The 25231-nt window shown below is 34.9% G+C and overlaps 1 protein-coding gene across 1 annotated transcript in view; it reads left to right on the top strand.

Moving 5' to 3' along the window:
• The window catches only part of LOC122398513 (ras GTPase-activating protein raskol), a 190878-nt gene that overhangs the window by 28221 nt on the left and 137426 nt on the right, over positions 1-25231 (top strand). Inside the window, exon 3 of the mRNA XM_043398448.1 lies at positions 11048-11366. Coding sequence (XP_043254383.1) covers positions 11264-11366 — 103 coding nt within the window. The 5' untranslated portion in view covers positions 11048-11263. The remainder of the gene's footprint in view (positions 1-11047; positions 11367-25231) is intronic.

Below are 25231 nucleotides of genomic sequence, written 5' to 3'. Positions count from 1 at the left end.
GTTAACATTTATTATTATTCACCTCCTGTCAGCGTCAGTTCGCAACGCTGCTGAAAATTTACGACAATTTATTGCAAGGTGTAAGAAGCACTTTCGCGTACGATAAAATCGAGGATTACCGGCGCAGGGATAAAATCAGGAGCACATTATTCACGGTCGTTCAACGAGAAACACCGGTCTTCCCGGCGATCGTAAAATCATGATCTCGCTATACGTCGAAGGGAACGCACGGGCCTCGTATTTTTCCAGTACATCCGTTGTACATCGACGAATCCCGTAAAACACCCTAAGAACAGCAAAATTTCACGAATATTTCATTAACTTTTTCTTTTTTTCAATCGTAAATCGTTTTGGGCAGCTTTTAAGACCTCTATTAATAAAATTGATTCACTTCTATTTGGTAGAATTGTAACACAAATTGTATTCAATCTTCAAATGTTTTACGTTTTTTTCTCCATTGCTCGATTAAGTAAAAATGATTATTTTCTATTCATTCGATTTGGGGGGGTGTTTTGAATCATAAAAGTTAATTTTAATAGTTTTTATTTGATTAGAATTTTGTTAAAATTGCCAAAAGCTAGATAGAATAATAGGATACTAGTAATATTATAACACAGTTTTATTCTGAAGATAAAATTTACAGCAAAATTGCAAATCTTTCTGGACAACTTTTAAGACCTTTATTAATAAAATTGATTCACTTCTATTGGTAGAATTGTAACACAAATTGTATTTAGTCTTCAAATGTTTTACTTTTTTTTCTCCATTGCTCGATTAAGTGAAAATTATTATTTTCTATAATGGACGTTCCATTCGTTCGATTTAGGGGCTATTTTGAGTCATAAAAGTTAATTTTAATTGTTTGTATTTTACTAGAATTTTGTTAAAGGGTAAAATTGCCAAGAGCTAGATAGAATAATAGGATAGTAGTAATATTAAATCTTTTTATGTAGAATATCTTTTCACCGAATAAAATTTTGTTTCTTTCGAAGCTGTACGCTTTAATCGTAGGATCTATAGTTTCTTCTAGGATTTTCTTTGCTTACTCTCGTAGAAGCAACGAAGATTAGAGCAGCAACCACGATCGTGACTTTACGTAGACACAGGGAACAGTCGCGATTAGAGCAATTAGCTCACGTGTCGATTCGCTCTGAATTGCCGCGACTAACGAACTCGCCGCGTCGCATTAATTAATTCCACGAAAGGGTATAGCCGAATAAGGGGGTCAAATGTGCCCTTGAACGAAATGTGACATACGATGGATCCATCGATAGAGCATCAAGAAAAAACGTTCTGTGCCAAATTTTAACCCTCTATCTTGTTTGGAAGGGTAGTTATTGAGAAAATTCGGATTAACGAATCTCTGCCTATTTCCCCTATTTAATCGAGTACAAAAATTATGAAAAAAATCTGGTGCATTGCGACTATTGAGATACGTGTTTGAGAATTTTTTCCGATTTTTCGATTTCAAATCCTAGGTGTGAAAAATTAAAAACGCAAAAAAACGCAGAAAAATACCGATTTCGTATTGAAGCTTTCGAGACACTAGATTTATATAATTACTGTAAATGCATATTGTCATTGGTTATGTCCCTGAATTTTTTCAGATTTTTTGGCAGGGTGCGCCGTAGTAGCAAAAATGAAAAACCGATTTTTTCGGCGTTTTTCGCGTGAAAAAGCAACTTATACTTTGAATTTTTGTATTCCCTTTAATAGATAACTATATTCTGTGGTTTTAAACATTTCCATGTTGAGTAAAACAGTGTATACAAGTAGAAAAGCAAAAATAAGTCAAGAAAAAAAACGTGCTATGCGCGTTGTATTCAGAAGTATCAGCATTATTTCCAAGAGCTGCAATGGTGCAGTGAGTAAGATGCTTGACTGCGAGACTGCTGCAAACTTTTTGACGCGCGTTCGCGCCCTGCTACGGTACACTTTTTTTTATTATATTAATTTTTTTTTTCAATTTCTAACTAAACGACAATGAAAAACTATTAGTTTATTAATATTTAAAAAATATTTTTACCTAAAATATACGCAAAAACAATTATGGAGCAGTTTCTATTCCATCATTTCTCTAGTCGTATATTTGCTTAAATATCCTACTGTTTCATTTTTTCTACGTTAAATGAATATACGTACTTAGTTTTAAAATCGCATACCTTTAATAACTTTGAATAGTGGAAGAAGATTTCTTCAATAAAAAGAACATTAGCAGTCTTTGCATATAGTTACGGATATCATGATGACAAGATTTATGATGTGCAAGGTTTATGAATGTTTACGTCTATTGGCAGTCTAAATTACTTATTTTAGACGAGAAATTGTTCTCTTATTATCCATTTCCGTTACACATGTCCACATTTCAACAAAGGTGATGCATAATGCTTAACCCAAGACTCAGGTGGCTTCATTGCTTCTTCGCAGTATCTCATCTGAGGATTCCTATTAATAATACATTTCTTTATATTTTTCGATACTTAATCATTAGCCGACCTCTGCCGCGAAGACTGCTTAGTCTTAAGCACACTCATCCAACGTAGCACACAATCACTGGATTTTAAAAACTGGCTTTATGATACGGTCGCCAGGTATGCTCTATTTTTGCTCTGATCACCTACTTGTACGAGGGATTAAAGCGTTAAAAATTGCTTTCCTGCAATATATATTTTCGCTTTGTCGACCAGATTCGCGTTTAGTGTCTTACTACCTCAATATACATAGGAATTTCCTTCCCATTCGACAAAGGCTGCTTATATTCTTTTTATTGAAGAAATCTTCTTCCACTATTCAAAGTTATTAAAGGTATGCGATTTTAAAACTAAGTACGTATATTCATTTAACGTAGAAAAAATGAAACAGTAGGATATTTAAGCAAATATACGACTAGAGAAATGATGGAATAGAAACTGCTCCATAATTGTTTTTGCGTATATTTTAGGTAAAAATATTTTTTAAATATTAATAAACTAATAGTTTTTCATTGTCGTTTAGTTAGAAATTGAAAAAAAAAATTAATATAATAAAAAAAAGTGTACCGTAGCAGGGCGCGAACGCGCGTCAAAAAGTTTGCAGCAGTCTCGCAGTCAAGCATCTTACTCACTGCACCATTGCAGCTCTTGAAAATAATGCTGATACTTCTGAATACAACGCGCATAGCACGTTTTTTTTCTTGACTTATTTTTGCTTTTCTACTTGTATACACTGTTTTACTCAACATGGAAATGTTTAAAACCACAGAATATAGTTATCTATTAAAGGGAATACAAAAATTCAAAGTATAAGTTGCTTTTTCACGCGAAAAACGCCGAAAAAATCGGTTTTTCATTTTTGCTACTACGGCGCACCCTGCCAAAAAATCTGAAAAAATTCAGGGACATAACCAATGACAATATGCATTTACAGTAATTATATAAATCTAGTGTCTCGAAAGCTTCAATACGAAATCGGTATTTTTCTGCGTTTTTTTGCGTTTTTAATTTTTCACACCTAGGATTTGAAATCGAAAAATCGGAAAAAATTCTCAAACACGTATCTCAATAGTCGCAATGCACCAGATTTTTTTCATAATTTTTGTACTCGATTAAATAGGGGAAATAGGCAGAGATTCGTTAATCCGAATTTTCTCAATAACTACCCTTCCAAACAAGATAGAGGGTTAAAATTTGGCACAGAACGTTTTTTCTTGATGCTCTATCGATGGATCCATCGTATGTCACATTTCGTTCAAGGGCACATTTGACCCCCTTATTCGGCTATACCCTTTATCTGGCTTTTCTCTTCACCGACTCATCGACGCGAAGCTGAGACACGATCTCTGTACGCTACTTTACTTTATCAATCTTTTTAACGCGTCTAATTCTGTAATTTATTGTCTCAAAACAAAAATTCAATCTAACGTAAATTAATTTATAACAGAGAATTATATTCAAAATTAATTACTTCCCAACCACAATATTTAATCAAAAATTAATTTTTTCTATCATTTAGTAATTTTGTTTACGAATACAAAACCATTTAATTGAACTATCTTGTCTTGAAATAAAATACAATCTATCATATTGGACTAAAATAGTAAAAATTGAGAGAAGTTACTAAGATACAGAATTATAAAATATATAAAATAATTTAATCAATTCCAGCTTGCTCTAAATTTTGTTCTCTGCATCTTTTATAAAACAAATACAATGAAACTGTGGTAGATTAGCGAAAAAAATTAATTTGAATAACGTTAACAGTAAAATCGTGTAATAAACTAATAATCTGCTAGAAGCACGATTAATTCTCAGATTTTGATCTAGTTTATAATAGCAATTTACTGCGTTGTAAATATGCTTTTTGACCGCGTATGAATCACTTTGATACCCAACGATAATAAAAGAAACATACTTTTACGCTTTCCATCTCTGCCTGTTTAAGAGTCGTGAATCTCTCTGACATCGTATCGGTTCGATATCGTAAATATTGCTCGAGCCGGATTGCTCTGTACCGATGTGCACCCTTAACGATCCGTGCTCTTGTTTCTGCCGTGATAATTAACGAACCAGTCCTCGATCATCGAGGAAACGGCGGAAAACTCGACGGATAAATATAATAACGGTTCCTGTATCCGATAAGATTTACGGTGGGTTAACGACGCGTGATCGTACGGGATATTTCTATAAAGAAATCGATAATTTCTGCTGTGTTCCGCGCGAGACGTCGCATTCTGTGCTTGGCAGTGGATATTTATCAGCGTGCAATTACGACGCGGACAATTAATCATGGAACTTCAATACTGTTGTAAAATTCCGAGTAAATCAAGAATGTGGAAATTACTTCGCGATTAACACTTCGACTGCCACGTCGCCCATGTATGGGTGACAGGATTTACCACTATGATACTAGAAAAATTAAACTTCGAGTTGAGACGTCAAAAGAAACAAATTTGGATGGAATTTGTGAATTTCAACAAGGCTATGAAAATAAGTACCGAAAGAAATTTTAGGTTATGTAAAATGGTGCAAAATCAAAATTTTAATCTTGCAAAAATATTATAGTTTTCATCTGGCATGATACTAGAAAAATTAATCTTCGAGTTAAGACGTCGAAAGAAACAAATTTGGATGGATTTGTGAATTTCGACAAGGTCACGAAAACAAGTACTGATATTTCAGGTTATCTAAAATGGTGCAAAATCAAAATTTTAATCTTGCAAGAATATTATACAGTTTTCATCTGACAGTGATCGTGTTGAAATAAACTCGACAGCCTCGAATATTCTAAAAATCTTGGTGTCTAAAAAACCTTCAAAATTTAGAAAATTTCGAACACTATAATTACACTTTATTTATTTTTAAATTAAAGAGACACATTTTTCCGTCAATATTATTCGATAAAAATTGAGCCATGTATGTACTATATATACAAATTTTTGTTTCGAATTATTCTTTACGAAACAAAGATGGCGTATACCAAAACATATACGATGTATATCATTTTTAACGATCAGTGTTTCGGGGCAAAATTTAAACAATGGAAGATTGCATAAATATTTGTGAAAAGCAAAGCTGTAAATTTCCAATTGATATTATTGAAACGAGAAAAAACGAGCGATCGAAGGATCGTTATTTTTGTCACGTACGCGCCAGTCAGGTCGTTTTTTACTAAACACTCGGGGACCAGTCGAGATCTCGGGGCCTAATTAATATTTCATTCGCCGTAACTTATTCGGATCGTTAATTAGCCCGGCGAAATTAACGAGCGCCGATTCTCGCGAGCGGGATTCGTGTTTCTCGCGCCTTCCCGCTGCGCCCCGCGGTCGCTTCATGGAAACTGAAGTTTACGAGCAACAGGTGGCTCCGACGAATATCATTTCCGCGGCGTTGTATCAGAAACCTTCGAGTTTCACGGCCGAATTTAATAAAACGAAAGCCAGAGGAGCTGCCCGATAAACACGGATAGGTCGAATTTAAAATTGACTAAACAAAAAATTGAATAAGCTTATCGAGACTAAATATCGTTGGTAATCGGTGCTTACAAGAAAACTACAATAACGTTGACGCCATTTTATTTTTTGGGTCTTCAGACGTTATCGAGATTTGTCAAAATTGTAGCTATTTTTAGTAATCAGTGTTGTTTATAGTTTGACAAGAATTACGATTTTTGTTTGAGTTTAAAGTGACGGTCACCGGTGACCACGAAAAATGTTGAAAAATGTTGTACCGCTTTCCATAAAATATTCTATAACGTTGACGCCATTTTATTTTTTGGGTCTTCAGACGTTATCGAGATTTGTCAAAATTGTAGCTATTTTTAGTAATCAGTGTTGTTTATAGTTTGACAAGAATTACGATTTTTGTTTGAGTTTAAAGTGACGGTCACCGGTGACCACGAAAAATGTTGAAAAATGTTGTACCGTTTTCCATAAAATATTCTATATTTCTTTTTGCTTCGTATGTATCGAGAGCGAGCTATTTTAAAAGAAACAAATTTAAATACACTTTTAGATATGGTAATGGCCACGCAATGCTCGAAGACTGTTATCCGGCAATTATGAAAATTTTATGATTGATTGTTCCCCGGGATATGCGTCTTATCCAATTAGGAGCGAACTCCAGCAGCGAATATTTCTCGATTACATAATATGTAGTTACACCTTCTTTTAAATTGCAATGCTAAACATTTATATTTATTTTTTTTTTTTTGCCATTTAATACGTACGCGATTGGTGTCTGTTGAATAATGCAATGGCAGATAGGAGCGGTTATACGGTCCGAAAGTCTCATAAATATTACTGGAATATTGTTATGAAATATTACGTAACACACAGAATGTTGTAGGAAGATGAAATACAATTTTTAATTATATGCAAGATTGCACAAAAAATATACGCAAACTGTTTACTGCTAATAGCAATCGTAACCAAAATTTGTTCAATAATATTTCATAATAATTGTAATTCGTGTAAACTCCTGTTTAAATCATTTTAACCTATTCATTAAGAGTCTTTATCTTGTAGAAAAATTCTTTTAGATATCAGAGTTGAAATTTACAACAGTTTGATAGTAAACCATATTAATTATGGCTATTCTCTCAAGGAAGAAGCACAGAGTCCTTTGTTTTCAAAAAGGTTTGCTTAGATTTCAGTTTATACATAATCACCATGTACGTTGATTAAATAATTAAAATATAAGTGCAATTAACCCTGGAAACAATAATGTGAGTCTAATGTAATGTCTATATTAGTAATTGTATCTCTGGTCTCTTCCGTTTTATATTTACACATTCTTACATTGTAATTCTTATAATTCATGTAATTCTTTCTCGTTAGATTCACTATTACATTCTATTTAATTATTCATTCTATAATTTCTTCATCCTCAAAATTGAATAACCACAGAAGAATGTATATGTTCCATAAATATATATTGTAAGACTAAAATTGCGTTTCTAATCAACAAAAAGAAACAAATTTGAAAAACGTAGATCAAAATTTTTATCTAGATAACAGAATTGACTTTATAGTGCTTATTATAATTATAACTGTCTATACAAATATCAAAAGTTTGAATTACAAAATTAAGTATTTCACAACGAACATAAATTTTATATCACCAATAAATTACCGTGCGTTTTATTATTGTTTATGGCCTAATCGAATAAAAGTTTGCTGGAGCCTGACCAATGGCAACCGACGATACCGCGATGCCTCGAGTACTGAAATCGAAACTTATCTCTCTGCCTTTCGGTCTTTAATTACGAGCTAGTCTGGCGGCCTATTTAAAAAGTACACCACGCCCACGCACACCTACGAGAGCCGCGATGCGTGCATAAGCGGAGCCTACACGATAGCTAGCAATGCGAGCATAAATTATACGTTTAACCAATCGTGAGCAGCCGCGCGTGCGCGTGTGTACACGTGCAAAATAATTGCGAGAACACTATAGGGCGTGAACGCAATCCTATACGAAGTCTACGAGCTGGGAATTAGTTTAAACAAAAAATTATTACATTTTACAATACATTGCAAACGAAGCAATAATTTACTTAGTGTAGTGTCAAATGAAATTTAAAATTTATATTTTTAGGTATTTTATTGTCACTTAATGATAAAAATATTCCAGTAAATAGTGTAAAGAATTTTGTTTACTATTCTCTGATTCACAAGAATAAGCAACCTTTCTGAAATAATTTAAAAAATTCAATTTATAAACGAAAAAATAAAATCACAGCTCTGATTAATAAATGTAAATCTCTAATAGGAAATATAAATAATATAGTTGTACAAATAGTAATATAAAATTTATATTTTTAGGTATTTTATTGTCACTGTTCGACTTTAATGTTCAAATTATACTTGTCAAAATATTCGAGTAGATAGTGTAAAGAGTTTTGTTTACTATTCTCTGATTCACAGGAATACGTATCTAATTTACAAAACCACGAAGGCACCCTTCCTGAAATAATTTAAAAAATTCAAATTATAAATGAAAAAATAAAATCACAGCTCTGATTAATAAATGTAAATCCCTAATAGGAAATATAAATAACATAGTTATACAAATAGTAATAAAGAATTTTTTGTTTTGGACATTTTATTGTCACTGATCGATTTTAATGTTCAAATTATACTTGTCAAAATATTCGAGTAAATAGTGTAAAGAATTTTGTTTACCTTTCTGAAATAATTTATAAATGAAAAATCTGATTAATAAATATAAATTCCTGATACGAAATATAAATAAAATAGCTGTATAAATGGTAATATAATATTTATCAGTTTGCAACGTTAAAGGAAACGTGAACTGGTGCCAATAATCCCGTAGGGGTTTGCGCAGCGCAATAATAAAAAGAGACCTTAAAGGAAATATCCAGGAGGGTCGAAGGAAGATATTTAAATAGATAATTGGTGGTCTCAGCGTTGCAATTCGTTATCTCGAAAGCACGTTTCTTCACTTGTCGTACGTGTCTCTAGGATGGCTATCGAAGCCATTTCTCTATTCCGTGTTGCCGCTCGCGCCACCATAAACGTCCAAACCGTTCTTTCGACGCACTTCATTGTGCAACGCGGTTTCTGCCAGATGGCCCGCAAATTGTGGGCCGCGCGAGCCTCCGGTGATTTATTTCTCGTAGGCCGCTGGGCTCCTCGAGCTCTTTTCCTAGTGTCCAGGATTCCCATATACGTGGCCACAAAGGGAAACTTTCATCCGAGGGTTACACTTTCGATTCACCGTACACGGCGCGCGTGTAAACCGTGCATAGGTGCGGTAGTACAAAATTTAAAAGCCTCCAAGTTATACAGAATATCGCTGGGGAAGAGCTCGTGTGAAATTAAACAATCGAAGGATAGAAAATAATCTGGATACGGAAGGATTGCGTAACACTGTGCGATGAATAGTTTATTATTCGATCTGACTCGATCGACAAACGCTGAGATTATATACCCATTCGTATTCGTACCGCTATAATGGGCGATTATAAATAAAAAAAATGATTGCTTTTGTTTTTTAAAATTAGTACGACTTTATTTGTATCTTACAGTGAGATATTTAGGGGTGTGAATTAAAAGTATAACTTGTCAGGGGTCGTAGCACGTTGGAAACGTTAGTCCTTGTGTGATTAGCGAAGTGCAGCTGCATTGGGCGCGGTCGAATGCAGGATGGGTGACCGCTTGGGGGAAAAAAACCGAGTGTTTGATTATTTGTATACTGTTTACATTATTATTAGTAAACATTTATGTATCAAATTTTGTAATTGGACATTAAATACACGTTAATGTTAAATTTAATAAAACAAAAATAAAGAAATTAAATATTTGTAAATAGAAAAGTTAAATAAAAAAAACATTTGGTGAAAGTAAATGGGGGAAAAAATTCCATAAGAAACACCGAAGTTTTCCGTTTATTTATAGTGAATCATCATTATAGTGTACGGAATACACGTGTGGGAGTAACTGGTAATTATCTATCGCAGTGTTTGTTTTCCTTGACCGACGTCCAGTTATCAAATTCCCCGGAATTTATTTCGATTTTCTGACGTGAATGATTTGCAACTTCCTGACAGGCGAATATAGTAAAACGAACTGGGCTTTCAACAATATTGGTTTTGTCTGCCAGCCATATTAACCCGCAAATTGAAAAACCATAGTCAAGCAAATATATAGCATCGAACGGAATAGAAAAAAAAATTGTCAGTTAGTGGTTGAAATTGACTAGTTAATAAATTAAAGTTTACTCTAGACACACAAATTTGAAGAACGTTTTTAAAAATTTGAACGAAGTTTCAAGCCTCACAAAATAGGCTCAAACGACAATTTTGAGAGAATTGTATATCTTAGTGTTATTAGATTATTAGAAATCTACCATCTTATTCCGCAATGAGAGTACTCAAAACTTTAATTATGGATCAAAATCTCCCATTTAAGAGCTAAACAATCATATCTAGAAAACCACATACGGTGAATCATCTCCAAATTAAAAATATTCATCAATATTTAAGTCATTCAGAGTGGCGAGATAATTTTGTTTAATTTTAATTTAAATAAATCGCCAAGAATTACAAATATTATGGACCAAAATGATCCCCCATTTAAGAGTTAAACGATATCCAGAAAATCATACAGTGAATCTTCAAATTAAAAATATTCATCAATATCTAAATCATTCAAACAAAATATTATCGTAATCATAATTTACCAAATCATAATCTTCCCAGAGTGGCGAGATACTTTTGTGTAATTTTAATATAAATAAATCGGTAAGAATTACAAACATTATGGATCAAAATGATCCCCCATTTAAGAGTTAAACGATATCCAGAAAATCATACAGTGAATCTTCAAATTAAAAATATTCACCACTATTTAAATCATTCAAACGAAATATTATCCTAATCATAATCATCCCAGAGTGACGAGATTTTTTTTTTTAATTTAAATAGTACGATTTAATAAAAATAGTATGGAGTCTAGGAGAATCTCGATTTGCAAAATGGAGCGCCGTGTCGCGAAATTGGAGAACGTTCGCCGCGCGTGGACCGAGCTCGACGACTTTGATTTTCTTTCCAGGTGCGAACTAGAGCGAAAAAGAAGCTGCGCCCACGCGACTGTGGCTAACGATCGCGCGTAGTTACCCGTTAATTAATCCTTAATTAGCCCGGTACTCGTCGCCAGGTCGCGAAAAAAAATGCCGCGGTACTCGCTCCACCTCGGTCCTACTTGACGGAGTGAAAGTGAAGAGAGCCTCGTCGGGGGCGGTTCGAACGAAAGGAATCGACCTGGAAGATGCACAACGTCTCGACGGAGGGCGCGTCGCCCGGCGGTCGACGACTGTCACGCAGTTTCCACTCCTGCCTTCGTGGATCCGATCACGACGATCTCGAATCAGGTAGATCGATTGACGAATATTATCTCTTTCAACTCGATACGCCCCTGAAGGCTATCAAATTTTTTTGAAAACCTATAATACGTCGTCTTTGGAACAACAACAAAAATCCATCGATGTTACGATTGCTTAGACGATTTTTTTTTATTTAGCAATTTGGGGGAACCTTACATTAATAGGGATGAAATATTCCAAATGGCGGGAAGGAGAGAGAAAATTTAAAACATATTTTCCTTTTTACACGATGAAATGTAATTTGTATTTGATATTTTTAAAAATTCAAAGTGACTGATATCTGGATCCAAAAAAATAGTTTAATGTCAACCAAGATCCAAATGCTAGTGGGTATTAAGAATTGAACCTAATATGTCGTCTCCGAAACAACAAAAATTCTTCGATGTTACGATTGCTTAGTCGATTTTTTTTATTTAGCAATTTGGGGGAACCTTACATTAGTAGGGACGAAATATTTATTTTTTAAATATTCCAAATGGCGGGAAGGAGAGAGAAAATTTAAAACACGATGAAATGTAATTTGTATTTAATATTTTAAAAAATTCAAAGTAACTGATATCTGGATCCAAAAAAATACTTTAATGTCAACTGAGATCCAAATGTTAACGGTTATTAAAAATTGAATATTCTCTCTAAAACGACAGTATTAATTATTAGTTACGTAAGGGAATAATTACCCATAAGAAACGTTTTATCTAAAATCGGTTATTTTTTGTAGCAACAGTCCGGAGTTTTCGATAAAATTGAATTTTAAATTACATTTGAGTCATCATTTTGCTGATTTCGAAATAGTTTTCAAAACAGATTACACAAATAGTTTAAAAAATCGAGCTACAAAACTGAATTTTTATCTCCGAAACTATCACTCCTATCATAATTTTTTAAACGAAGTGATTTCATCGGGAAGAATAAATTTTTATCCAAGCCAAGAAGTCGTTTTTGCAACCTGAAAATGATATGTAAATTTTTATTTTGAAAAGATTGGGTTAAAAATTCAGAAAAAATATATCTCGATTATTCGCGAATTCCTATGCGATTTTTAAGGTGGAAACTCTGTAATTAACATCTCAATGAGCTGTTAAAGGTCGCGGCGCGGCGCGTTTGAAGCGACGACGAGAATCTCGGCTGCCACAAACTCGTTCGACTCGAACGACCCAACTGGTGAGTCAGTTACCCGAAACGGGCCGCTTCGCGACCTTTAACGGCTCATTGAGATGTTAATTATGACTATATTTTGTAGAAAATGGTTCAGCCCAACAGGATATATTTACATCAAATTTTTCACCGTAAACAAAGAAAAAACAACAAAATTTATTACTGTTCGATTATTCACTATTTAATATACGATAATAAAACTAAAGAAAAATTCTCAGCTAATTCTATCAAATGAAGTAGAAAGTGTATGGTGTGTTAAGGTGAATATATTTGACACGTTTTATATGTTAGTAGTTCACGAAAGAAAGAGTGGAAAATTATTAATACAAAAATATCGTATCTCATTACATTCTTATCGTAGTCGTCCCACATTTTCAACGACATCCATGGGAATAGAAAGTAAACGTTAATTACCAAAAAGAAGGAAGCAGGAAAGATAGCAAGAGAGAGTGTCGCTTTATCTATCGATATAAATTACGCTTACGATTTCCACTGTACTCTTTTTTGTGTGCAGTTCCTTTTTGGGAGAAACATTCTTGCTTCTCAATATTCACCGTATTAATAATCCCTCTATCTTCAGAATTAAATTTAATCGTACAAATCTTTACTTACAAAACAAAAATGGGGCAATTTTAGTATTCCCTGAAACACGAAAATTTATTTTTCAATACATTGTCATCTATTTTCTCATATATATAACATTCACTATTTTTCCTAGAAACCTTTGAATATTAGTAATAGTACTAATTAAAAAAAGTGCAAACTAGAGGTCATTTTAAACCTGCTAGACAAAAATTAAATAAATAATAATAAAAATGTAAACTAAAGGTCGTCTTAAACCCGCTAGAAAAAAATAAAATAAATAATGAAAATGCTACTAATTCGAGAAGTGGAATTTGAATTAAAAAGCAATTTTAAATCGATGAGTGTTCCATGAGAATTTTCTGACGTTCCCCGTCTAATTGCGATCAATTTACGGGGCATGTGGAATTCCTAGTTTCGTTGTTGTCGTTTTCACGACGAGATTAGACGATCCGTGGCGCGGCGCGTAGGATAACGACACGCAACATTTACGCGGAACGTAGGTGACGGGGCCTACGCTCGTTAAAACTGCACTTCTACTTTCCCATAAAAGAAAACCTCTCGTGGGGAAAAAAGGGAGCAAGTCGCAGTTGGCACGGTCGCCGCAGATGCGTTTCCAGGCGAAGTTTCCGGAACGTCGAAGCTTTCACGCTGATCGAAATTCCGTCGCCGGGATCCGTTTCGAGCGTCGAACAATGCGTTTCGACGTCGAATGAATTTAGACTCGCCCCGGCGTGGAAAATGTTGTTTCGTTCTGGGGAAACTGTTCCCTCGCGGCGGTGCGCGTTCCAAAAAATTTTTATTGAATTTACTCGAAGCGACGAAACGAGTTTCAACGAGAAAAAAAATTATTTCAGCTGACTTAGCCACTCTGCCGAAGACTGTCGTAAATCAACGATCGAAACGTTCCCGTCGATGATAAACTGTGCTCGCGAATGCTATAATTAACGGATTTTTCTGAGTGCGTTAAATGTTTAAGACGCCGCTCATGCATAATTAACGCGACGCGAAATTCTTCGAAAATAACGAGCAATAGCCATATATAGTTTTGGTATGAATTATTTAATCAACTTTTTCGCGACGTTGTCTCCATCGAGGGGAGGGATGGTGCACGATTAAAATATATAATTCGACGCACCAACTTCGTTAAACAAGGTCGAAAGAAAATTCTGAAAACGTGATCTGGGATTAATTAATTGTCGAGTCGAATGAGGAAAAATAATGTGTAAAATATTAGACAACTTGGGGGTTTGATGTAAAATCTTTTACAAAAACTATATTTTTGTAAAATATATAATAATAAAAATTTTAGTTACGGAATTTCGAAATAGAAGTTACGATGCTAATAAAGACACCTTGCATCAAATTTGCTATTTGGAATACATTTTGCCAGGATTCTCAATCAAAGAAAAATAATAATAACAATAATTCACGCGAATGTACGGCACCGTTGGAATCAGAACGTCTGCCAACCACAAATTTTCGACTCGAGACGCGTCTCAAAGGCTCGAACGAAACAAACTTCTAAAAATACGTGCTGTTCGCCACTTCGTCAGACGCTGGTGACACGCGAATCACGCGAAGGCGTTCAAAAATTGAACAGGAAACCACCGTTCGTCTCCATAATTTATAATACAATCGCTAAGATCGACGGTTCTTCGAATAAAAATAGCTTTGGGAACGCAGTGCACATTTTTTTCTAAATAAAATTTGTTTTCATAACTCACTGGATCAACCAAATCGCGACATACTCTTTCTACTTTGCGTTATTAATATTTCTTGATCTTCGAAGCTTCTTCATTTCTATTTCTTAAAACTCTTCGAGTATAGTGAAACTTGAAAACTGTTAAAAAATTATAAATGTGCAAAAAAATGCTTGTAAAGTTATATTAATACACGTGTGAATTCTTGGAAAAATGCCAAATGGTTTAATTCGACGAATACAAGGTAGAGAGTGTTTAGGATACCGAAATATTATAAATTATGTATGAATGAATATGAAATTCTGATATATTACGATACTATGAAATAACAGAATATTCAATGAGTCCAGATTTTGTCAAATTTTCATAAACATTTGACTTTGGATGGGGTCACTTGTTTCGCGTTGATCGTTTGATATTTCGAAAATAACATAAAAGAAAGTCATAGCAGTTTATGGATCCTGTACCTTCGTAGCTAGATACCATAAATTGTTTTAACGAACTTAACCCCATTAAATCGCATTGTTTTTATAGCTCAAACTGCCTAAGCTCTTTTTCTAATCCCATAAATGCTCGGACGATTCTTAATGAAAATAATTTTATTGCCAATAATTGTAGCCTTCCCGTTGCCATACCGTTTTATATTTAGCGATTTATGAATTATCGTTATGCCAGTTGATCACGTTCGTCTTAAATTTTTGTCATTGAAATTCATTTCTGCCCTTATGGAGACACGCTTCGATAAGAAAATTCATACTTTAAGACACTTTCTAACTGGAAATATAATAAATATATAAGTTTATTCAGAACAGTATGCACTGAAAGAAACGAAAAAAGAATATTTTTACAAATAAGACAAATTATTTTCAATCGAACATACCACTCGAATCTGCTCGAGTCTTTGCGTCTGCAAACTTATGTTTGGACGAGTGAAAGCTGGTATGCCAATGCAGGAGCTTAGATGTCCTAACACTGCACCCATCGCTAATTTATGATTCAAACACTTGAGTGAGTTTCTATTCCACTCACGGTGTACGCCTTTCAAGAGGATTTTGCGTTAGGTGCGTGGCCAGACAATATTTTTCATTGGCGATCGAACAGAAAATTGACCTATTTAAAACTTGAATTTCGAGGTAAAACAATAAAAATCCATGGTTTCACAACTCTTTGTACGAGACAGTTAGTCGACTAATAATGCTAAAAATATAAAAATGATGAAGGTATATGTACAAAATATTCTGAGAAGAATAATCAAAAAGATGAATAGAGAATTGAAGAAAACATACAAATTAAAGCCATGTTTCACAACTCTTTATAGGGGAAAAACTAGTCAGTTAACAAGCATAGAAATATAAAAATGATAGAAGTATATATAGAAAAAATTCTCAGGAGAAAAATGAAAAGGATCCATAGAGAATCGAGAAAGATACACAAAAAGAAGTGTTTTTCTCAGAATTACGTTTAGTAGACTCATTCTCTTTCAAAACTGATGGACTCCAGATGAAGATACATTTTATCAACAAACTCAATTAAAAATAGAACATTCCAAATAAATTTCCAGAAGAATCAAAAAGATCCATACAGAATAATTTTTCTCAATATGGTAGTCAGATTGTTGCTATTTTGGAATCGATGGAGTAGATTCCAGATGAAGATGCAAGCCCAGTAAAGTAATCCCAGCCGGTGTTGATGAGATTCTAACCAGCTTACGTCAACTAACCGAATTAAGAATAGAAATCCAGTAAATATAAAACGAGCGAAGTTGAGGACGTCTGGTAACCACGTTAGACTTCTAACAGGATTAAGAATAGACTTCTCCAAATAACGCCGAAGCAAGTTGACAAGAGCGACTTGTAGCCATTCCTCCAGCTCCATCCCGCCACGGGTTCGCTTCTGCACCTACGTGAGGTAGTATTTACAAGATCTCTCGCGCGGCCTGCAAACGTAACCGAGGGAGGCCGCGTTAATATTTACTTTCATACACAGCCTCCGCTCGCGGCAGTTCATTCCTGACTGTATCGTGTTCGCTGTCTATCTGGGAGCAGAACTCCACGCGAATCGATCCCGTAGTCCCCGTCCACGGGGCTATTTATTTTTCCGCGGCGACGATAATTACCATCGAGCAGACACACCGGTCCCTTCTTTCGCTCGTGAGGATCCGTGCCACTTGGAAGCGACTCGATCGACCCTGGATCCCGCCCAGTGCTCGCACTTTGCTTCGAACCGATCGGAATCGCGACCACCGAGGCCTCCAGCGACCTCCTTGTATCCGAATCCGGTCGTTAATCTCGCGACTGATCGCTTCGAAGTGACCGTCGTGTGTTCCTCGGTCAACGCTGACCGTTTTGTGCATCGATCCTTAGTGATTTTTAACGTGAATCTCGACCGGGGATTTGGGTCACCATTTCTTCGAAATTTATGTGTTTCTATCGAATTGAAAAATTGTTTCGAGTGACACCTTTGTGTGAATTAACCTTTGGAGTGGATGGAGTTATGGATTTTTAGTGATCGACGAACAATGTTCGAATAGAAATATTTATGTAAAATAGTTTGTTGTAAAGTCACCGTTGGCTCATAATTCAGAGATTGGCGTTTCGCGTGGCTACTTTACGAGAAACGGAGCCTCGCTGGAGGAGATGAAACGTCTCGATGATTGCTCAAGAGTATTAATAAAACATGGACGCGTATCCTGCGATGCTTGAAGGACAATAGCCAGGTAGTGACTTCATCGTTTCCATGATTAAACGAGCGAGACATAATAAAGAGCGACGTGCGGCGAGGAAACGATGCACCGGCGTCTGGAATAGCGGATTTGAGGCTTCTTCAATCCGGGTAGATTCATTCGTGGATGATCTAATAATTGCTCAAGGACGAGCTGGTTAGTAATTAGAGTGCATCAGCAATATGAGAATCCGATACGTGCAGCAGGATATCGGAAATTGTTACAAGCGTACGTACGTTCCCTTTTTTTTTTATCACGTTTGTTTCGCATACTTTTTGTTTGGGCAACGATCGGAAAAGTAATTATTGCTTTAATAAAAATGGGTGTATTTCATTATTGTTCGTTTATTAAAAATCCTTGGATACAAAAAGAAATAATATTTGAGAAATAACAAAAATTATACGGTAAATTTTATAATCGATGCTTCTGTGAATTTATTATTTTATTTTATTTAGAGTATTTTACAGTATTTTAAAAAATTGTTTTTATAGAGTTTCGATTAATTTTAAATAGAAAATTTCTGCTCGAGACGTAGAATTGAAACTGAAATTTTCAGTGTTAATCGAGCTACGAAAGTTATTTCGACGATATTCTTGCAATAAATTTTGAAATAACTGTTTTGAGAGATTTCGAGGGACGGTTTTATTGGAAAATGTTGCAATAAGCGTTCCTAAAATACTATTTATGCCGGCGCAAGTCGTGAACATTTCATCTCACGTTCCTATGTAAATTAATGGGAAAGTCGTAAAACGAGGATTTAAAATTCTCTGCTTTCGCGGTGCAGTTCCCTTGCAAATGTAAACATACGAGTTCAGCGATTACTGAAATTTACAAATGAAAATTTTATATTTAAATAACAAAGGGTTGTTATTTTTATATGTCTTGCACGAGGCACTGAGATGATAGTAATTTAATAATAGATACAATTTTTCACATTTTTTTTTCGCGTTAAAAATACAATATTCCGTGGATGCAATTATTAACAGTTCATCGAAGAGGCTATTTTCTATGAAGTTGGAAGAAAAAAGGAAAGATTTTCCTTTGTCTAATCGTTATATTCCATCGCCAATAGTTCAAAGCATTAAACTCGTTAAAGGAGGCTCTGAATTTAGATTTTATTATTTCTGTTGGAAGAAGTATGACGTATTCTTGTATTTTTATGCATGCTTGTGTGTGGTCAAGCTTTAGAGAAGGTGGTAATAGCCTATAGTAATTTTGCAGTAATTAAAAAAAAAGTAAAAAGAAATTTGTGAATCTCAGCAGCTTGAAAACTTCAGTTCTTATTTTTCATATTTCACTTAAAATATAAAATGATCAGCGATTTCCTATCAGGATAATGGATTTCGACTATAACAGTGATGCACGTGTGCGGAAGTATAGTGACGTTGCATTGCACCTGTAGATATTCTCAAATCGTCGTTAACAGTATCTTTACAATAATTAAGTATCGTATCCGTTTCAATTTTGCGTAATTTTATTATATCTTAAAATAGTGCGATTGGTTTCCGTACTTTAACACGTGCAACGTGCATTTTCAGGCAATACGTGTTCATTTTTACTTCAGCTCTATTAGTATATTCGACGAAGATGAGATCATAATTACGGATGTCTTTTACTCTGCATTCATTCGTTCTGCCTACAGTCTAATCGTTTCTTTTATACTGCATAAGTATACATTATTACGACGAATTCAATCAGTCTAAGTTGCAATGTTCAGTAAGATACCAGGAAATCGTTGATTCTGTATGCGTAAATGTTCAGTTACTTGATAAAAATCACAGATTATCATTCGTCATTTCGTACGATTGCCACACAGTAGTGTTTAAAATGTGAAATATTGCGTTTTCAAGAAGAAGCTGTCGTCCAATTTTAAGAAATATTTAGGTCATACAAAATATAAGAATTTATAAAAACGTTGGCTTCCATTGACTTTTGTATGCTAATGAAAGATACAATTTTTTCCATCTGGTGTATAATTGTTATATTCTCTCTCGAAAAGAAGTTACAGTCGAGTCCCAGTTTCCTAGAATCGCCCTATACATTGTACAATCTCCAGTGCATATAAAAACATGGACTTCCATTCACTAGGAATGCTAATGGAAGACTCAACATTCTTTCTCCAGTTTAAAATTGTTATATTCTTTCTCGAAAAAGAGTTATAGCCAAGTCTTAGTTTCCTAGAATCGCTCTATACATTGTACAAGCACCGTTGCATATAAAAACATAGCATTTCTTGATTTTTGTATGCTAATTGGAGGTTCAACTTTTTCCCTCGGTGTCCAATTCATATATTCTGTTTCAAAAAAGAGTTATAACCGAGTCTTAGTTTTCCTGAATCGCTCTATACTCGGTATATCTCCGTTACATATAAAAATATAGCATCTCTTGACTTTTGTATATTAATTGGAGATTTAACTTTTTCCCCTGGTGTAAAATTCATATATTCTCTTTCGAGAAAGAGTTATAACCGTGTCTTAGTTTCCCAGAATCGCTCTATACATTGTACAATCTCCAGTGCATATAAAAACATAGCTTTTCTTGACTTTTGTATGCTAAATGGGAGATTTAACTTTTCCCCCTGGTGTAAAATTCATATATTCTCTTTCGAGAAAAAGTTATAACCGAGTCTTAGTTTCCCAGAATCGCTCTATACATTGTACAATCTCCGTTGCATATAAAAATATAGCATTTCTTGACTTTTGTATACAAATGGAGATTCAACTTTTGCCTCGGTGTAAAATTCACATATTCTCTTTCAAAAAAGAGTTATAACCAAGTCTTAGTTTCTCAAAATCGCCCTGAACATTGTACAATCTCCGTTGCATATAAAAATATAGCATTTCTTGACTTTTGTATGCTAATTGAAGATTCACCTTTTCCCTCGGTGTAAAATTCATATATTCTCTTTCGAAAAATAGTGATAGCCGAGTCCCAGTTTCCCAGAATCGCCCTATACACTGCCCCATCCCGTTGCACCTCCCTCTACGTGAAATGAGGAAACGAAACGTAGAAAGAACGACAAGAATGCTAGATTTGAAGCACGTCTGAAGCGGCTGGAAAGGTTCTCGTGGCACAAAGCACCCCCCCTGGAGGCATTGTGGCATCGAATAATAGGATCACTGTACAGGCCAATTTTATTGATCCATCGCCTGTCGAGTTCTCGTTCTCTCCTTGCAGGCACATTTTTTATCTCCTAATTATACGGTCGTTTTAATAGCCGCCAACTGGCAATTAAGTTGTATCCAGAGATACACTCATTCTCTCTCTCTCACTTCTCTGGTCCCCTCTCTTTTTTCCTCCTTTTCCCCCTCGTCTCGTCTTCGTTTCTCAAACGTGGCCCGCGGTTTTCCCGCCAGCAACAAGAAACAGGAAAAGGACTATCGGCGAGATAAACTCTCGCCAGTCGTAGAAATTCATTTCCATTCTCGAGGGGAATTAAGGCACGGCAAAACGTCGACGTCGAATTGCCTCTCGACGCTTTTTATCGGCTCGCCTCCGTTTTACGCGGTAATAACGCTAATTGAATCGATCCCAGATCCTCCATCCACCCCCGTTCAGCCCGTTACGTTCGATCCTCGCCGCTTTCGCGCGGAATTTCCGCGAGCAACGCGTTCCAGAAGTTCACTGATTTTTTTGTCCGTCCCACAACAACGTACAGGATGTCCACGTTTTAATATCCAAACCTTGGTACATTCTATGGCACTAAACGGGGAAAGAAATTTCCATAAAAGTAGGTTATTCGAAGCTTCGTTAAAAAGTTGTAGCACAAACCTAAAATGGAATATTTACAAATCAGTATGTTTATGTGAGCTGTGTGTTTACTGTCTGAGAGACATTGGATACTGATAACTTTTGAATAAAATTTTAAATCACCTATGTTTAGAAAAATTTTCTCTTATTCAGAATCTACAAAGTTTTTTAAATCTGAGACTCTCTATATAATTACAATTTACCATCATTTATGAATTCCAGTTTACCAATGTTTAATGGAATCATTTCAAGACAGTAATAATAAAAAAAAAAAATGAAATCTGAAATCTAACGATTATTTTTAACATTTGAGAAATAAAATGTACGGAAGAGCATTATGTTTGAGTTTGTATTTTGTTGCGGAAGATTGTGTGTAAATATTAATAAAAGTTGCACGAAATGTTTACGAATGTTCACTGGGATCCATCTCGTACGCGTGAGTTCGGTTTCTTGACATTTCATCGCGAATCTCCGGCTTTCACGAGCAATTCGAAACACGTGCTTCGCTTCCTGTTGTACCAGATAGTTCATGCACAGCACGTCCGTACAATCGTTCAATAATAACACGATTGCGCCGATAAAACCGGAGCAAAAAGTACGACGGAATCTTCGCGGCTCAAAATTCCTTCAAAGATTGCAAATTGCACCTTCTGGCTCATTTCTGCTCGAATACACTGGAATCCGGGAGGTGGATACTGAATAGTGGTCGAAATTTATTTTTTTAACAATAACAGACCTCTATCCGAGCAATCAGCTAGAAGCATTTAATCGATCAGTTAAATATTTATTGTGAAACATTCATCTAGATGAAAATTTTAAAATATTATTTACTGGTATATAACCTTTATCATGTATACAAAATAAATAAAATTGAGTTTATTAAACTGATAAGTATATATGTCAAACTTAGATTTAGATTTTTGTTATATATAAAAATTCAAAGAAAAAAATGAGTAAAAAGAATTGTAAAATTATTTCTACGATATTAATCATACTATTAATGACATCAAAATAGAATTTAATGGAGCAATTTTTATTCGTTGTGAAATATTTTCGATGTTTAAATTTTTATCTGAACCTTGTCATTTATATAAAATAAATAAAATTTATTACACATATATGTTTAGAACTTGAATTTAGATTTTTGATAGACATAAAAATTGAGAGAAAAATGTAAGCAAAAAGAACTGCAAAATTATTTCTACGAAATTAATCGTACTATCAATGAGATCAAAGTAGAATTTAATGAAGCTATTTTTATTCGTTATGAAATATTTTTGCAATTTAAATTTTTAACTGGACAAGAATTTTTCCCCAACTCTGTATTAAAATATTATCTGTCAATATATAACCCTTGTCATTTATATAAAATAAGTAAAATTTATTAAATTATTAATTTATATTTGGAACTTGGATTTAGATTTTTGATACGCGTAAAAATTGAGAGAAAAATTGTGTTACGTGTAGAATTTGATTAATTTTGACTCCAATTAAAAATCGCAAAATGCAAAATTGTCATGACAAAAATGTCGAAGGTTCGGGAAAGCGACTTTCACGCGCGGGATTTCTTTCGGCGTAAGAAAAGAAGTGATTGGACGTCTAATCAATCATGAGTAATAACCGGCAGTTTCTAAAGGTTGAAAGTAACCGATGAATTATGACCTTAACAGCATGTCAAAATCGACGTTGCAGATAATGGGGCTCGTTATCATTCGTCTCTCGGGAGGCTCCGACAGGACAAATGAATTTGTAAAAACATTATCGGCAAGCTGTTTGCCTCTGAAACGCGGTAATTGATGAATAGTTGTCGACGGGATGCTCGACAATTATTCCACAAAGCGACACGTTTGTATATCGAGCATACATTCACGCTCCGACAAAGAGAAAAATATAAATTCCAGTCACAGAGATACATTAATTTTAAAAGTATGCTATAAAATCGCAATATTGACGCGTTTAATTTTTACCAAAAATCTGTCGAATTCCAGTCACAGAGATACATTAATTTTAAAAATATGCTATAAAATCGCAATATTGACGCGTTTAATTTTCACCAAAAATCTGTCGAATTTATTTTTCATCGAAGAGCCAAAAGTGGTGTGTGAAAATATGGAAATATCCCATCAGCGATATTAAATTGTTCGAGCCGTTTACGGGAACGTTGTGCTGGCAATTCAGACTTTCTCGGATCGTGTTCGCTCGCAATGTACGTACGAATTACCCCGGCGAAGTTATTTCCGTATTATTTGCGATCAATGCTCGTCTCGAAAGTACGCTCGCGTTTCGGTAAACAACGCTAAGCGTTTAACTTCGCGGGTAAAATTGCACGTCTCTTCCACGGCTGGAAATTCCTTCCGGGACCGTAATTCGATCGTGTGTTCGTGACTCCATTAGAGATTCTGTCGCCCCTTTAATAACCACGTGCACCACGGATATAGCACTCCAACGGACACGAAACCTTTGCGCCCTGTGCATCTCTGTTGAGAGCAGAAAACTAATTTCTAAATTCCGGCGCCGTGTGGAGCAAGCCCTCTGATTCTCAAAGCGTCTGTAATTCAATCTTGGGAGTAAGTCTAATCAACGATATATGAAAATACTGCTGGGAGAACGTGATACCATCAGACGACTAATTGGGGAGGCGAGACAATAATACGAAACGTTGGTTTACTGTACCGAACACCGAGATTTAATTACTGCCACCTTGGAACAATCAAACTTGAAAATATTGGATTGTTCGGTTATTTTTTAAATTTATTTGTTAGAAGCTGTATCTTCAATTTGGGGAAGAAAGACACTGATTTTCAATATCTCTGTTCTCTTTATAAAAATTCAGTAATTCAATGATAGTAATAAAAAATCAATAATAATGTAGTAGAATTACTATTAGGATTAAAGTCCCTCGAATAAAAATAAAATTTGTGTATTAATGAAACTCGACAATATTTTAAAATGTGTTATTAGTAGACTGCGGATATTTATGCATTTATGGGAAATTTAGATTGTCAAAAAACTATAGAATGCATTTAATATGCAAAAATATAACAAAAACTCAAGTAAGATAAGAATTATTGTATTTAGGGGTTGAAAGAACCCTCTACGAAGCTCTTATTTTATTAATTTTATTAATAAATATATGAATTTGCATAAAAATCCGCAGTCTAGTTATTAGATATCAGTGTTAGATACTATTCGAATAACAAATGAAATTATCGTCGTTTAAAAATTGTCGAACTCGTTCTTTCATCGTCTACGACGCTACAAAGTCAAAAATGAAAAAATTTTTGGAATCATTCTGGAATTAGAAAAATTAACTCTCAAATCGAGAGAAATAAATTTGAATAAGCTACGTGAATTTTAGTTACTTATGAAAAATAATTATTGAAACAAATTTTAGTTTAAATGGAAATCGTCTAGAATCGAATTTAAAATTTTGCGGAGTTTATTTGTGTATGGCAGCGAAGCGTGTTAATAAAATTCCGGACAAATTGGTTCGAGATAATATTTGTGGGTCGCGTAGCTGTAATCGCGGAACGAAATTGATGGGTTCCGTGAATCTAGTGTTAATCAGGGCACAATTAACGTGCTTCCCAGTCGAGTACAGTTAGACAAAAGTGTCGACGCGACGTCGAGCGTCCTCGCGATGGCCGTAGGCGGAACCGTGGCCGCCTGCAGTCGCGAAACCGTCGCAAGAATTGGAGCGTGGATCTCGGATATGGTCGGGGACGTCCATTAATGCCGCGCGCCACGCCGTGAAAAAAGCTGTCGCCGTGAAAAAGCCGCGCGACGAAACGGGCCACTGTAACCGAACTGTCCTCTACTCGGTCTTTCGACTCGTCGCCGCGAGCTTTTACCACTACGGCCAGGGAAACGCTCCACTCCCACTCCGATTTTAATTTACTTTTCCGGCTAGATAGATTACGGGACTCTAACATTACGTATAT

The sequence above is a fragment of the Colletes gigas genome, unplaced genomic scaffold, assembly GCF_013123115.1.
Source record: "Colletes gigas isolate AHSC1104 unplaced genomic scaffold, ASM1312311v1 Colletes_gigas_Sc00011, whole genome shotgun sequence".
In the NCBI taxonomy this organism is placed as follows: Eukaryota; Metazoa; Arthropoda; class Insecta; order Hymenoptera; family Colletidae; genus Colletes; species Colletes gigas.
This window is presented reverse-complemented; position numbering and strand designations above follow the sequence as displayed.